Source organism: Vicugna pacos, chromosome 4, assembly GCF_048564905.1.
Source record: "Vicugna pacos chromosome 4, VicPac4, whole genome shotgun sequence".
NCBI lineage: Eukaryota > Metazoa > Chordata > Mammalia > Artiodactyla > Camelidae > Vicugna > Vicugna pacos.
In genome coordinates, this window is record NC_132990.1 from 60,760,157 (window position 1) to 60,776,494 (window position 16,338).

General features: G+C 37.1%; 1 protein-coding gene across 2 annotated transcripts in view; it reads left to right on the forward strand.

Annotated features, from left to right (window-relative positions):
• Nucleotides 1-16,338, forward strand: part of HSDL2 (hydroxysteroid dehydrogenase like 2) — a 54,268-nt gene that overhangs the window by 25,864 nt on the left and 12,066 nt on the right. For both annotated transcript variants that reach the window (XM_031677414.2, XM_006214790.4), the window contains exon 7: nt 4,850-5,044. In XM_031677414.2, coding sequence (XP_031533274.1) covers nt 4,850-5,044 — 195 coding nt within the window. The remainder of the gene's footprint in view (nt 1-4,849; nt 5,045-16,338) is intronic.

Consider the following 16,338-nt stretch of genomic DNA (forward strand, 5'->3'; position numbering starts at 1 on the left):
CTGAACTAAGAAGAAACTGACCACTTGAACAAACCAATCACTAGAAATGAAATTGAATTAGCAATAAAAAAAAAACCTCCCTACAAATAAAAGTCCAGGACTGGACGACTTCACTGGGGAATTCTATCAAACATACAAGGAAGAACTCATACGAGTCCTTCTCAAACTCTTCCAGAAGATTGAAAAGGAGGGAATACTCCCAAACTCATTCTATGAAGCCACCATCACCCTGATACCAAAACCAGGCAAAGACACTACTAAAAAAGAATTATAGACCAATATCACTGATGAACATAGATGCAAAAATCCTCACCAAAATATTAGCAAATAGAATCCAATAGCATATAAAAAAGATTATACATCATGACCAAGTGGGGTTCATCCCAGGGGCATAAGGGTGGTTCAACATATGCAAATCAATCAGTGTAATACATCACATCAACAAGAGAAAGGACAAAAACCACATGATCATCTCAATCGATGCAGAAAAAGCATTTAATAAAATTCAACACCCATTTATGATAAAAACTCTCACCAAAGTGGGTATAGAGGGAACATATCTCAACATAATAAAAGCTATATATGACAAACCTACAGCCAGCATAATACTCAACGGTGAAAAACTCAAAATCTTCCCACTAAAATCTGGGACAAGACAAGACTGTCCAGTATCACCACTCCTAGTCAACATAGTCTTGGAAGTCCTAGCCACAGCAATCAGTCAAGAGAGAGAAATAAAAGGGGTCCAAATTGGAAAAGAAGAGGTAAAAGTCACTATATGCTGATGACATGTTACTATATATAGAAAACCGTAAAAGATCCACACAAAAACTACTAGAGCTGATCAAAGAATTCAGCAAGGGAGCAGGTTACAAAATTAACGTTCAAATATCAGTTGCATTTCTTTGCACTAATGATGAATCAACAGAAAAAGAAAGTAAAGAAACAATCCCCTTTAAAATAGCACCCAAAGTAATAAAATACCTAGGAATAAATCTAACCAAGGAGGTGAAAGAATTATACACAGAAAACTATAAACCATTGATGAAGGAAATTAAAGAAGACTTTAAAAAATGGAAAGATATCCCATGCTCTTGGACTGAAAAAATCAATATTGTTAAAATGGTCACGCTGCCCAAGGCAATCTACAGATTCAATGCAGTCCCTATCAAATTACCAAGGACATTTCACAGAACTAGAACAAATCATAATAAAATTTATATGGAACCACAAAAGACCCAGAATTGCCAAAGCATTACTGAAGAAAAAGAAAGAGACTGGAGGAGTAACTCTCCCAGACTTCAGACAATACTATAGAGCTGCAGTCATCAAGACAGCATGATATTGGTACAAAAACAGACATATAGACCAATGGAACAGAATAGAGAGCCCTGAAATGAACCCACAAACTTTTGGTCAACTAATTTTCAACAAAGGAGGCAAGAGTATACAATGGAATAAAGACAGTCTCTTCAGCAAATGGTGTTGGGAAAACTGGACAGCAGCATGTAAAGCAATGAAGCTAGAACAGTCCCTTACACCATATACAAAAATCAACTCAAAATGGATCAAAGACTTAAAACATAAGACAAGATACAATAAACCTCCTGGAAGAAAATATAGGCAAAACATTATCTGACATACATCTTAAAAATGTTCTCCTAGGGCAGTCTACCCAAGCAATAGAAATAAAAGCAATAAACAAATGGGACCTAATGAAACTTACAAGCTTCTGCACAGCAAAGGAAACCATAAGTAAAACAAAACAACAACCTACAGAATGGGAGAAAATTTTTGCAAATGAAACCGACAAAGGCTTGATCTCCAGAATATGTAAGCAGCTCATATGACTTAATAAGAAAAAAACAAACCCATCCACAAATGGGCAAAAGACCTAAACAAGCAATTCTCCAAGGAAGAAATACAAATGATCAATAGGCACATGAAAAAATGCTCAGTATCACTAATTATCAGAGAAATGCAAATCAAAACTACAATGAGGTATCACCTCACACCAGTCAGAATGGCCATCATTCAAAAACCCACAAATGACAAATGCTGGAGAGGCTGTGAAGAAAAGGGAACCCTCCTGCACTTCTGGTGGGAATGTAGTTTGGTACAGCCACTATAGAAAACAGTTTGGAGATTCCTCTAAAGAGTACAAATAGAATTACCATATGACCCAGGAATCCCGCTCCCAGGCATATATCCAGAAGAAACCCTAATTCAAAATGACACCTGCACCCCGATGTTCATAGCAGCACTATTTACAATAGCCAAGACATGGAAACAGCCTAAATGTCCATCAACAGATGACGGGTAAAGAAGATGTGGTGTGTTTATACAATGGAATACTATTCAGCCTTAAAAACTGACAACATAATGCCATTTGCAGCAACATGGATGCTCCTGGAGAATGTCGTTCTAAGTGAAGTAAGCCAGAAAGAAAGAAAAACACCATATGAGATAGGTGTAAGGGACTGTTCTAGCTTCATTGCTTTACATGCTGCTGTCCAGTTTTCCCAACACCATATATGGGGTCTAAAACAAAACAAAACAAAACATAAATACAGATCAGAAAAGGACTCATGGACATTGAATACAAACTTGTGGTTGCCAAGGGGGTGGGGGTGGAAAGGGACAGATTGAGATTTCAAAATGCAGAATAGATAATCTGTGATTGATTTTAAGACTTACCGTTTTGTTGAGCAAGCTATAATCAGGAGAAGCACTCAGAAGCTATTAGATGCTTTTCCAATTATTCTTTGGTAAGACTTAAGCTTTAGGGTCACTTTAGAATTCTTGTGATCCAGGGCATATTAACTTTCATTGCAAACCTTACTTATTTTCTTTCCCAGAAATCATCAGTGAGTTTCACTTGATTGACCTTGTTGTTAACCTGTTTCTATGTTAGTTTTATAACCTCTTAGGTTTACCCGTTAAAATTGCAAAACCTTTGTTGAGAGTAACTCCATGGCTCACTTCCTGATTTGGGGCGGGATGGTCTATATGTGCCTTCTTTATATCTTCTATAGAAAGGTCATTTTTAACAATCGGTTGTTTGGGAAAACCATTCTTTGTCCTTTTGTATACACATATATGTACTTACATGACACATTCTTAATTAAGAATTTTTAAGAATTTGCATGCCATTCAATGTAGACTACAGTCTGCAGTGAGACTGGAGTGTGTATATGTGTGTGTGTAGTCTTGGTGTAGACTATATTGACATGTTTACAGAAAAATTCTGCAGTTTATAAGAGTAAGATGATAACTGAATTCTTAAAAAGTTAGTTAACAAAGTATGACCCATTAGTCACATGATGACTAAGAGCCTGGCTCTGGAGTCAAGCTGCAAGGTGTTTGAATTCTAGCTTCTGCAATCTTGGACAAGTTACTTAACCCTCCTGTGCCTGAGGGCTGTCATCTGTGTAATGGGGATACTAACAGGACCTACCTCGTAGAAGTAATTCAGATAATATGTGTAAAGTATGTTCCACCATACCCAGCACAGGGCACACTTAATAAATGTTAGCTACTCTTTTTTATTAGTAAGTTACCACTTCATGAGTGAGACCAGAGACCTTGAATTATTGGTTAAGTAAAAAAATTTCTTCCTAGTAAATGATTTTGAGGTATAGTATGGAGAAGTATCTTCTAATTCATTGCTTTTAAGACGTCCCCCAGGTTAATATGGACTCTTTGAAAGAGGAATGCGTGCTAAGATGTAATTGCCATGAAAGCAGGAAATTACTTTTTGTCTGTTTTGTCTACTCATCTATTATAATACCTCCAGTAGTGCCTGACTTTTTACTAAGGCTCAATAACTATTTGTTGAATGAGTGAAAAAGGATCAGTGACTCTTAAAAGCTACAAACTTTTCATCTCATGGACTGAATTATGTGAGTGACTCCACTATGTAATGATTTTAAATGACGGTTTAGCAGTTTTATGGAGAGGAGTTTATCTAAGTCACTAGAAACTCTGAAACGTAAAGTACAATTAAACAAACTGACTTTCATTGCTTTAGATGTAAGCTAAGATATATATGTAAATTGAGATAAGTCCCTGTTCACAACTTTGACAGTGTTTAATTAAGAAGTTTCAAGTTACTTCATTAAAAAACAGAATTTAAAAATTATGTGCACCTAAAACAATGAAAATTATATGCAAATATTAACAGTAATTATCTGCAGGTAGGAGGATTATAGATAATATAAAAATTCTTCCTTTTGCTTCTCTTTATTTTCTAGCATTTCATAAATGATAGTCGTATCTGAAATTATAAGGGACTCTCAAATCCAGGCAGTATTTATTGAGTGTTTATGGTTTATCTGTCATTGTCTTAGGTACTGGGGCTACAGTGATGAACAAGAAAAACAAGTCTCTATATTCTAGTAGAGGGGAAGGAGAAAATAAGCTTGGGAAAGGAGATTAGTATTTTATAGACAGGGAACTGAGGCTAAAGGATGTTCAAGGGACTTGCCAAAGTCATGGCATAGTTGGCATAAAAATGTCACTTGCCTAATTTACAGCTCAGAGCTCTTGCTATTATGCCTTACTGGCTTTATTGACTCTGGAGAGTGGTATGCAAATTCTTGAGCATTCTAAATCAGAAGTCTAATGGAATTTTGCTATGAGTCTCATGAAGGAGTTCTTTACGAGGCAGTGTTATGTTGGGTAAGGAACATGTATGTGCTTTCTACCCAATTACGTCAACAAAACATTCAGCAAATCCTTTACACTCATCAGCTGAACTAGCGAGAGATTAGCTGTCTTGCTTGTTACTTCCATAGTCCTGTTATTTGATTTGGAGTTACATATATATGTGTTCGGTTTTTTTCTACAGCCATACACACTGCTGCTATGGATATGCTGGGAGGATCTGGTGTCGAAAGACAATGCAGAAAAGTTGATATCATTGCAGATGCCGCATACTGCATTTTCAAAAAGCCAAAAAATTTTACTGGCAACTTTATTATTGATGAAAATATCTTAAAAGAAGAAGGAATAAAAAATTTTGATGTCTATGCCATTGCACCAGGTACTGCTTATAGTTTTCAAAAGTAATGATGTGTTTTTCCATATTTTCTGCATGGATATACATTTTGTGTGTGTACATGTTTTTATATAATTATAAAATGAATGTGCTATTTTAAAAGCTGAAATGAGTTGAAGGCTTTTTAAGTGATATGCAGATTCAGAAGTTCACATCAGCTTTTAGCCATTTCCAAATCTTAAAACCAAAAAGGAAAATTAATTTTTTAAGTTGATCTTAAAATCACCCAGTAAAGATTTTATTCAAGGATATGGTAAAAGATGATACAGTGGTGAGTTTTTCACAAAAAACTTTGTAAGATTACGTGCTCTTTCCAAATATTTATCTTTTAAGTGCAGTCTCTGAGAGTAACTTCCTGATAGATGGTGAAGCTGAATGAGCACAATCTGTCCCACATACAAGGGTGTGATTCAAGTTCTCAGAAGGCCCCTTGTTCAAAAATAATTCTTCCTGTTGTAATTGCAGATGATGATGATGGTGATGAAACTGCATTTTTACTTAATGTATCAACTATAATATATACTATATAACAAGACAGTGTAGCCAAAATGAAAGTTATGTTTATTTGTGCAAAAGTGTATTTTAAATATTATTAATTAGGTTGAACTTCTAGGTGACAGAAACCGCGTTTGTATTTTTATCATCCCTGCCTCCTCAGTTTGAACTGAATTGAATTAAATAGCTCTTTACAGGACACTTTTATATACAGTATCTGTTTATCCTTCATAGCAATCCTGTGAAGGAAGCAATATTGTACACTGATTAGGAACATGGAGTTTGGGAGAAGATAACCCAGTTCAGATTCTGGTTCAGCTGCTCATTAGCTGGACAACCTTGGGTATGTCACCTGCTGTCTCTGAGCCTCACTTTCCTTATTGGTAAAAATAAGGGAATGATACCTTTTACACAGGATTTTTCAAAGAACTAAATGCAATAATGTATACACTGTTCTTGTCACAGTGCCTGGCATGTAATACAATCATAGTATTTAGTAGTTAATATTTACAGTAGAAAAACAGGCTTAAAGAGATTAAGCTTTGCCTAAGAGCTGTCAGGTAATAAGTGGCAGAACTTGAACCAGACCTAGGTCATGTCTTCTGGCTCTGGGTACAATGTAATTACCACTTTACATTTAACTTCCTTTTTTCTTTTAATTGAAATATAGTTGACTTACAATGTTATGTTAGTTTCAGGTGTACAGCAAAGTGATTCAGATATGCATGTGAGTGTATCTATATATTTTTTCATTCATTTTCAGATTCTTTTCCATTATAGGTTATTACAAGATTTTGAGTAGTTCTCTGTGCTATACAGTAGGTCCTTCTTGGTTATCTGTTTTATATATAGTCCTGTGTATATGTTAATCCCAAACTCCTAATTTATCCCTCATCCTCTTTTCCCCTTTGATAGCCATATTTGTTTTCTATGTCTGTAAGTCTATTTTTGTTTTGTAAATAAGTTCATTTGTGTCACTTTTTAGATTCCACATAAAAGCAATATCATATGATAATTGTCTTTCTCTGACTTAACTTCACTTAGTATGATAATCTCTAGGTCCATCCATATTGCTGGAAATGGCATTATTTCATTCATTTTTATGGCTGAGAAATATTCCATTACACACACACACCACATCTTCTTTATCTGTTCATCTGTCAATGGAAATTTAGGTTGCTTCCATGTCTTCCAGGCGATTTATGTCAAAGAGTGTTCTGCATATGTTTTCCTTTAATTTTAGAGTACCTGGTCTTACATTTAGGTCTTCAATCCATTTTGAGTTTATTTTTGTATATGGTGTTAGAGAATGTTTTAATTTCATTCTTTTACACATAGCTGTCCAGTTTTCCCAGCACCACTTATAGAAGAGACTGATTTTTCTCCATTGTATATTCTGGCCTCCTTTGTCACAGATAAATCGACCATAGGTGTGAGGATTTATTTCTGGACTGTCTATTCTGTTTCATTGATATGTATGTCTGTTTTTGTGCTGGTACCATACTGTTCTGATTACTATAGCTTTGTAGTATAGCCTGAAGTCAGGGAGCCTGATTCCTTCGGTTCTGGTCTTTCTTAAGATTGCTTTGGATATTTGTGGTCTTTGTGTTTCCATACAAATCTTAAATTTTTTTGTTCTAGTTCTGTAAAAAATGCCATTGGTAGTTTGATACAAATTGCATTGAATCTGTATGTTGCCTTGGGTAGTGTGATCATTTTAACAATATTGATTCTTACAATCCAAGAAAAAGCTATTTCTCTCCATATGTTTGTGTCACCTTTTATTTTTCATCAGTGTCTTATAGTTTTTGGAGTACACGTCTTTTGCCTCCATAGGAAGGTTTATTCCTGGGTATTTTATTCCTTTTGATGTGATGGTAAATGGGATTGTTTTCTTAATTTCTCATTCTGATATTTTGTTGTTGGTATATAGAAATCCAACAGATTTCTGTGTATTAGTTTTGTATCCTGCAACTTTACCAAATTCATTGATGAGCTCTAGTAGTTTTCTGGTAGTTGCTTTAGGATTTCTATGTATAGTATCATGTCATCTGCAAACGGTGAAAGTTTTACTACTTCTTTTCCAATTTGGATTTCATTTATTTTCTTTTTCTTCTCTGATTGCTGTGGCTAAGACATCTAAGACAATGTTGAATAAAAGTGGCAATAGTGGGCATGCTCGTATTCTTCCTGATCTTAGAAGAAATGCTTTCAGCTTTTTACCATTGAGTATAATGTTAGCTGTGGGTTTGTCATATATGGTTATTATGTTGAGGTATGTTCCCTCTCTGCCCACTTTTTGGAGAGTTTTTATCAAATGGATATTGAGTTTTATCACAAGCTTTTTCTGCATCAATTAAGATGATCATATGGCCTTTTTTCTTCAGTTTCTTAATGTGGTATGTCACTTTGATTTGCAGATATTGAAAAATCCTTGCATCCCTGGGATAAATCCCACTTGATCATGGTATAATCTTTTATACCTTTTAATGTATTGTTGGATTTGATTTGCTAGTATTTTGTTGAGGATTTTTGCATCCTTGTTCATCAGTGATACTGGCCTGTAATTTTCTTTCTTTCTTTCTTCTTCTTTTTTTTTTTTTTTTTTTTTTTTTTGTGGTATCTTTGTCTGATTTTGCTATCAGGGTGATGATGGCCTCATAGACTAAGTTCAGAAGTGTTCCTTCCTTTGCAATTTTTTCGAATAGTTTCAGAAGGATAGGTGTTAAGTCTTCTCTGAATGTTTGGTAGAATGCACTTGTGAAGCTGTCTTGTCCTGGATTTTCGTTTGTTGAGAGTTTTTAAATTACTGATTCACTATCAGTACTGGTAATTGGTGTGTTCATATTTTCTGGTTCAGTCTTGAGGATATTACCTTTCTAAGAATTTGTCCTATCTTCTAAGTTGTACATTTGATTATTGCATGGTTGCTTGTAGTAGTCTCTTATGGTCCTTTGCATTTCTGTGGTGTCAGTTGTAACTTCTTTTTTATTTCTGATTTTATTGATTTGAGCCCTCTCCCTTTTTTTCCCTTTCTATCAGTGTATTTATCTTTTCCAAGAACCAGCTCTTAGGTTCATTGATCTTCTTTGTTATTTTTTTGTGTGTGTGGTTGGAAGAGATGCTTGATATAATTTCAACTTTCTTCAATTTATAGCAGCTTGCTTTGTGGCCCACATGTGATCTATCCTGGAGAATGTTTCATTTGCACTTGAAATGAAAGTGTATTCTGCTACTTTGGGATGAGAAACGCTATAATTATCAATTAAGTCCATCTGGTCTGATGTGTCTGATTTAAGGCCTGTGTTTCTGTATTGATTTTCTGTCTAGATCATCTGTCTTTTGATGTAAGTGGAGTGTTAAAGTCCCCAACTGTTATTGTTGTTCCTATCAATTTCTCTTTTTATGTCCGTTAACATTTATCTTATATATTGAGGTGTTCCTATGTTGGGTGCATATATATTTATAATTTGTTATATCTTCTTCTTGGATTGATCCCTTGATCTTTATATAGTGTCCTTTTTCTCTAATAGTCTTTATGGTCTGTTTCTCTTTGGGTTAATCTTGTATGGGATTCTACACTTCCTGGACTTAGGTGACCATTTCCTTTCCCAGGTCAGGGAATTTTTCAGCTGTTATCTTTCCAAATATTTTCTCAGACCCTTTCTCTCTCTCCTCCTTCTAGGACCCCTATAATATGAATGTTAGTGCACTTGATGTTGTCCCAGAGGTCTCTTAAACTGTCTTCATGTATTTCATTCTTTTTCCTTCATTCTGTTCTGCAGTAATGATTTCCACTACTCTGTCTTCCAGCTCATTGATTCATTCTTCTGCCTTATTTATTCTACTATTAATTCCTCCTAATGTATTTCTCATTTCACTTACTGTATTCTTCAACTCTGTTTTGTTGTTCTTTATATTTCCTAACTCTGTTAAAAACGTCTAACCCTCTCCTACCATCTCAAAGATCTTTTTTTGGTAGCATCAGTGAAAAATTAATCAGTTGATCTAAGAAAGAAATGGAAAATTTTACTCAAGCCAAATTTGAGGATTATAGCCTGAGAAGAGCATCTCAGAAAGCTCTGAGAACTGTTCCACCTATTAGAAATCAAGGTACAGTTATGTAAGTTTTTTGAGACACATGTATTATTGAAGTTTACATAGTGCAGATCTAAGCGTCATTCTATTGGGTCATGTGACCCCTTACAAGATCGAGAAGGAATCTTATCTTTTAAGGTGTTGCCTTGTTGATGCTAGGAGAATGTTACTCTTTATGGTTGAGCAGGTTTTCCTGCTAATGGGAGAACTTTGGTAGATGCATAATGCAGACACAGAATCCACAGTGCAGGAGGGAGGAGGCCAAAGGACAGAGAAGAATTTTTTTGTTTAAAAATTTCTTGTCTTACTATAAAAATATGAACTTTGTTTTACAGTTTCCCTCTATTAATCATTAATATTTCAATAGAAAGCATTAGGTGATCAAATATTTGGTCCCTTAAGCTTGGGTGGCTGCTTGCCTGCCAGTGTCCATCATGTTCCTTGATGCCAGGTCCTAATAGCCCAGTTCTCTCCTTTTGGGGGTTATACTAGCAGAATGTTCTGCCAGGATTGACAGACAATTCTAGGTTGTTTAATAAGGGACTTAAGCCAGTTTTCCACATGTGCATTGCATATCCCCATTATTTTGTGGAGAACTATAGAGGAGATCTATAGTTTCAAGTCGTTTAGACATCATTAATCTTGTGTGAACAGATGACACACAGTGTGAAAGGCAAGAAACTATGACCTTATAAGTTCCACAAACTGTAATTTAAGTTGGTAGTAGGGACAATGTCATTAGCAAAGATTTAAGCCAAAATCCTCCTGAACCAAACTATTTTCTTAGTATTTCCCCTAAACTGGGAAATGGATTGTTCAGAGCAGAAATTTGACTCTTCATGGGTCATGAGTTAACAAATGTCATGGCCAAATGGTCATACCATTGGAAAACTGATAGAAACCAGTGTGACTGCACTAAAGGCAGATTGACAGATTGGCAGGGGCTGTTTCCAAGGCTGTCTGTAAGTGACCTTGAACCCAAGAGAAACCATTTGTGCATCTCCCTGACCAACCTGGGGAGAGCCACAGTCATAAACTTGTTCCATAAATCCAGTGGGTCCTGTTAGGAACTACCCAGTATTCAACATCTAATGTAAAGAACTACCTATGGCCAGAACAGTCATCAATTGGCCAAGGAGAAGGAATCTCATTTAGTGATAACGGTGGTAACATTAGCTTGCATGGTGCTAAGCATTCCTTCTTTTATCCAACATGGCAGAGTCCTTTATCTGATGTCTTTTCCGGTATGAATAATCTTCTGGTTGCAGATCCTGGCAAATCCAATCTTAATCCAAAATTAGATTAGTGCGATAAACTTCAGAAACAAACTTAAGAGTGTCCTTTTAATAACTGAGCTTTACAAGGAACTATCTGGGAGGTCTCTTAGCCACTAAATACAGATCTCAGTTAACTAAACTAGAATTTAATATTCACTGAAACATAATCTTTTTCTCTCTAAAATTACCCTCATTTCTACCAAATACCTGGATAATTTACCATATAGACTTTTTAAAATTGGCTGTGCTGGAACTTTTCATGAAGAATCTCAGATTAAACTTTAAAAGGCCAGGAGAGCCATACTATGCACAAAAATCTCTGTTCTTCCTCCATAAACCTTCTACAGCTTTCTGTATCCATAATAATCTGTCCCTCACTTTCTTTTCCATTCAGAAACAGAAACCAGCTCTACAATAAAACCACCTTTTTCCTTTAACAAAGTGCATTTTCATTCCGCATACCTTCTTTGCTGAAAAGACACATCCTACTTTCCTTGTGTACTGAAATGTTCCCTTATTCTTAACCTTAAAACGTTAATCTCTAGTGAAAACCAAGAAGCAAATAATAGTAAACTGTTTGTCATACCAGCATTTCCTGATTGACAAGCTTTAGTCTTCAGTCTTCCTCTCCTAAGAAGGCAAAGGTAGGTAAAGTTAGACCTGCCCAGCAGTTAATGCCCTAGTGTTTTATTCTATTTGAAGTGACCTGGATAGTGAATGAATTCTTGTTTTAACTTGATTTAGTTTCAAGTTACCAAAATCTAGAGATACTGTCCTTAAAGCAGACATTCCCAAAACCCAATTATTTCTAAAGAGTTTACCTAAAAGCTCTTCTCATTTACCTCTATTTTATTTACTTAAAAGTTTTGTCATATCATTATTTTTCTTGGTGGTAAACTTTGTAACAGGAATAATGTCTTATTTGATTTCTAATAAATTAGGTGCAATGAAAGTAGTATACCTAATATTGATAGCTCTAAAGACATATCTGTATTAATCAAAGTATTAAGTTTAAGCTAGCTTCAATACCAGGTATCGATTCAGGACTGAATATTTTCTAGGTCACGTAAACCCGATTTTCATTCTGGCCAGTTTCTTTTATATTTTTATTTATTTAAGAATTAATTTCCTTTAAGTCAATTAAATAGAGCTCTTTTACAAATTAATTTTGGCAATACCATACATCTATGATACACATATAGATATGTACACACAAACACAGAGACCTCATAGTTCTGTTGCCGGAAAAACCTCAGTACCCTGATAGCTGAATTGAGTCGGAGGCAGTTTGAGGAGGATAGAAAAGAATGGCTTAATTGCTTTGCCCACAAAGGGAGTCACAGCAAACTAATGCCTTAAAGACTGTGAGCCAGTCAGGGGGTTGGGGCCTTGAGATTTTATAGAAAAGGTGATAACAATCAGGGCATTTTGCAGGTTGCTAGATTCCTCTTAACCTCAATGAATCTTCAGGAGGAACTCTGGAGGGTCTGTCCATTCAAGTGAGATTATCAGCCTGTTATCTCCTCCCCGGAGCATAGCCTCTGGGTTAAAGTTATTTGCAAAAAAAGAATGAATCGGCAAACGGTTTTTGCATCAGGGAAGTCAGTTTGTTAGTTCTCTTTCTATTCCTTCAATAACTGAATTGAGAGTTCGAGGCAAAGTTTTGGGAGGATAGAAAAGAACAGCTTTATTGCTTTGCCAGGCAAACAGAGTCACAGAAGGCTAATGCCTTAAAGATTGGGACCCCATCTTGGGGTTAGGATCTTGCGGTTTTATGGAAAAAAATGGATAATGGAAAAAAAAAGTGGTAACAGTCAGGGAGTTTAACAGGGGCTACATTCTTTTCATCTTGATAGGCACTTACTGCTGTTATGGAGGAATTTAAGAGGGTCTGCCCATTTCCCTGAGGTTCGGTCCATGACCTTTCAAGACCTCTAGGGTAAAAGGATAAGTTATTCTAAGAAAAGAATGCATAGGGTGGGGTGCATGTTAGTCATAAAATCAGTTTAGCTGGAAGTACAGGCCTGAACAACTCCATACCCATCTTGCTGGTTTCCTGCTCTTTCAGTTCCCATTCCAAAATTTCAGCCATAAATCAGGTACAACAATGTAAAACCCATCAATTACAAAAGACATTGGATTCAAATTGGGTTTCCAGCGGATAGAACAAATCAAGGTCACCTGGCTAGATGGTTAAACATTTTTACTAATGTCTGTGGAAGACATTTAAGATTTCTATTTGTTCTGACAAGTCAAGCTCCAGGTTACCTACCCCCTTTCCCAAAATTTGCATTTTAAAAAGATGGCAGAGAAAGAGGTTCTTGGAGAATACCAGGTAGCATATTTGCATCTCAAAGGCATGGAAGAAGAAAGGCAAATTCCTCCTAGGATGACTTTGCTCCCTAAGGCTAGGAAAAACAATTTTTTTCCCTCAATACTTACAGGCCTCTTAAGATAAACAGGGGCATTTTGGGAATGGTAAAAGGATTGGTGGGTTTTGCATTATTTCTGGAGCCGCAACTCTGATCGTATAAAGACTAGATTTATAAGACTAAGATTTTTTTTCCTCAAAGAATTGGGTGGCCACCTCAGTGATATTAAAGGGCTGACACACCCATTCACCTGTGTTGGATTGTTTTACTTTCATTTATCTTATGGGAGAAGTCCTCCCCACGAAATTCCTCGCAGGCCCCAAATACTAGCTATGGCCAGTTTAGAAAGACCTCCCATTTTGGCAATCTATTTACAAACACTTTTGGGGATCCTCCCTGGGTTGAAGAAGTTTTCTAACTATGATCCTCAGTTTCAGGTCTTTGACCCAAAGAATTTTGCCTACAGCCTCATGTTGTCCCATTATTAAATACAGGAAATAGTGATACAGGAAAAACAAATGTGGAGCAAGAGGAGGGCCATGTTTCAGGTCTCAGTGGAGCCCCTGGGACATGCCAAGTGTGGGTCCTTGACTTCACACAGGGAAGAATTCAAAAGTGAGCCACAGTTGAGTAAAGGTAGATTTATTTAGAGAGATACATACTACATAGATTGTAGGCTGTTTCAGAAGGCAAGAGAAAGGCCACAAGGTGTGGGAGTTGGGTGCTCAGGTTAAAGTAAAAGTAGATACACACTCCATAGATAGACAGAGTGCGGGGATGAGCGAGAGAGGCAGCCAAGAGACATGATGTTGCCGGTTTTTATGGGCTCGCTAGCTTTATATGCTAACAAGTAGGAGGAACTATGCTGGGAAAGGGACTGGGATTCCTGGGAATTGGCTTGACCTTTTATGTTTAGCCTTGGAACTGTCATGGCACCTGTGGGCATGTTATTTATCTTGTTAATATATTACAATGAGCGTATAATGAAGCGCAAGTTCTTCTGGAAGTCAAATCTCCTGCCATGTTGATCCTCAAGGCCTACTGGGAGTTAAATCTTCCACCATTTTAGTGTTAATTGCTGTATCATTCCTTGAATGGCTGTGCCCTGCCCCCTTCCCTCCTGTCTCAGTAGTGCCTTCTGAGTGGAAAGGCAATTCAGGAGATTACTAGAATGAGTACTCAAATAAATGGTAGAGGGGAGCAGTAGTTAAAATTTTAGGTACTTTTTATATCATTACTTTCATTATCCTTCTGCAGCAAATATTTCAATGAGGGTATTTTGGAATTTTTAAGTCTTTTGGGGCTTCTGCATACCAATTAAAATAGGTACAATAGTTTAAGATGAAAGCTGTGTAGAATATTAACAATTTAGATATTTCTCCAATTAAAAGGATCCATAGGGCTAGCCCTACAAATACTTTTCCCTGCTAATCTAATTTTAGGAAAGAGAACAATACCACTGTTGTTTTCAGTAGACCCTGCAGGCATAGAAAACTGTTTTAACTGTGCACTCAAAATTCAGTTTTGGAGTGTCAGAAGAACCCCAACTTGGCCATTTCAGGTCCCAATTTCCTTTAGTTCCCAATTAAGTTATTTGCAAGCATATGTAAACCCAGCCGGTATTCCCATAGGTGGCTGTTTGCATGGGAGGTGTTTGGCCTTTGAGGCACCATTTCCCAGTATTAATTTTGTAGCCTAATTGAGATATTATTATAAAAGTTTGTGTGCCTGATGCACAGTGAGGCCAAACAAACGAAAATATCAGAGTTTGGAGCAAAACAAGGTTTATTGCAGGGCCAAGCAAGGAGAGCATGTGGCTCATGCTCAAAAACCTTGAAATCCCCAGTAGTTTTTAGGGAGAAGTTTTAAAGGGCAAAATTTGGGGCGAGGGCTGCAGAGTGTACAACTTTCTTCTGATTGGCTGGTGGTGAGGTCACAGGGCAGTGCTCCAGGAATCTTAGGCTCAGTCTGAATTACCATCCTCCACCCGGGTGGGAGCCCTAGCCCCTGCAGAACTCAAAGATTTTGCTAAGTATAATCCTTGAGGAACCAGGAACCAGGCCCCTGCCCCAAGGCTGCACTGTTGTTTCTGGACTATCCCTCCCTTTTCTCTGCATCCCTCCCATCCCTGATTATTAATGTTTAAATCTGCTCTTTGGCACTCAGGGAAGGTCAGGGAGGCTGAATGAAGCCTATTTCCTACAAACAAGAAATGAGGGACACGGAGAGGATTTGTACTGGAGAGGGCCCCACAGGGTCCTGCTCCGTTTCAATATGAGATATGATCTGAACAACTTTGATGACGGTGTGGTGGATCATGTGTGCTGCTTCTGAGCCTTGGGTTGGTTTGACTTCTTTAACGTGGCTTGGTTTCTCCCCAAGACAGCCTAAAACCATCATGGGTGCTCAGAAAGCTAGGCGATTGGCCTTTGTCACACCCTCAGACACAGTATTTACTTCATGGTCGTGGTGAGGTTCCCATATGGGACCACTGCATGTCTCAAGGATTGATCCTAAGACACTTGAGGACGCCATGCGGCCAGGAGGAGCAAAATACCCCTTTATCCTTCAGAGCTCAATAGTTAAGTCTCATTTCACTAGCAAAAGTTTGTTCAGACCATATATCAACTCATTTTCTTTCAGTTGAAGCCAAATTTAACAAACACCCAGCCACTTATGTTTCCCTCTTGCCCAGACCCCCTGGGTCCAGGCCTAGGAAATGCACTGGTGTGCCACTTAAGACTCCAGGTTTTAAGTGAAAACCAGCTCAAATAAAATCTTGAGGATCATCACCCGCACAGTGAGATCCTGAGATCCCAACATCAGGAGAACTCACTAGAACATGTAAGGAGTACCGAGAAGCTCAGTGGGGCTCAGTGGGCCTGCCTTATCTTTAATTTAAAGTAAAATTCCTATCAAGTGTTAGGTACTATGATTAAGTGTTAGGATATAAAAAAGACCAGCATTCCTGCCCTCCAGTTTTTTTAATTTTCTAAGAGGGAAAGACAGACACACATTGACAGAGATGGGAAACAAG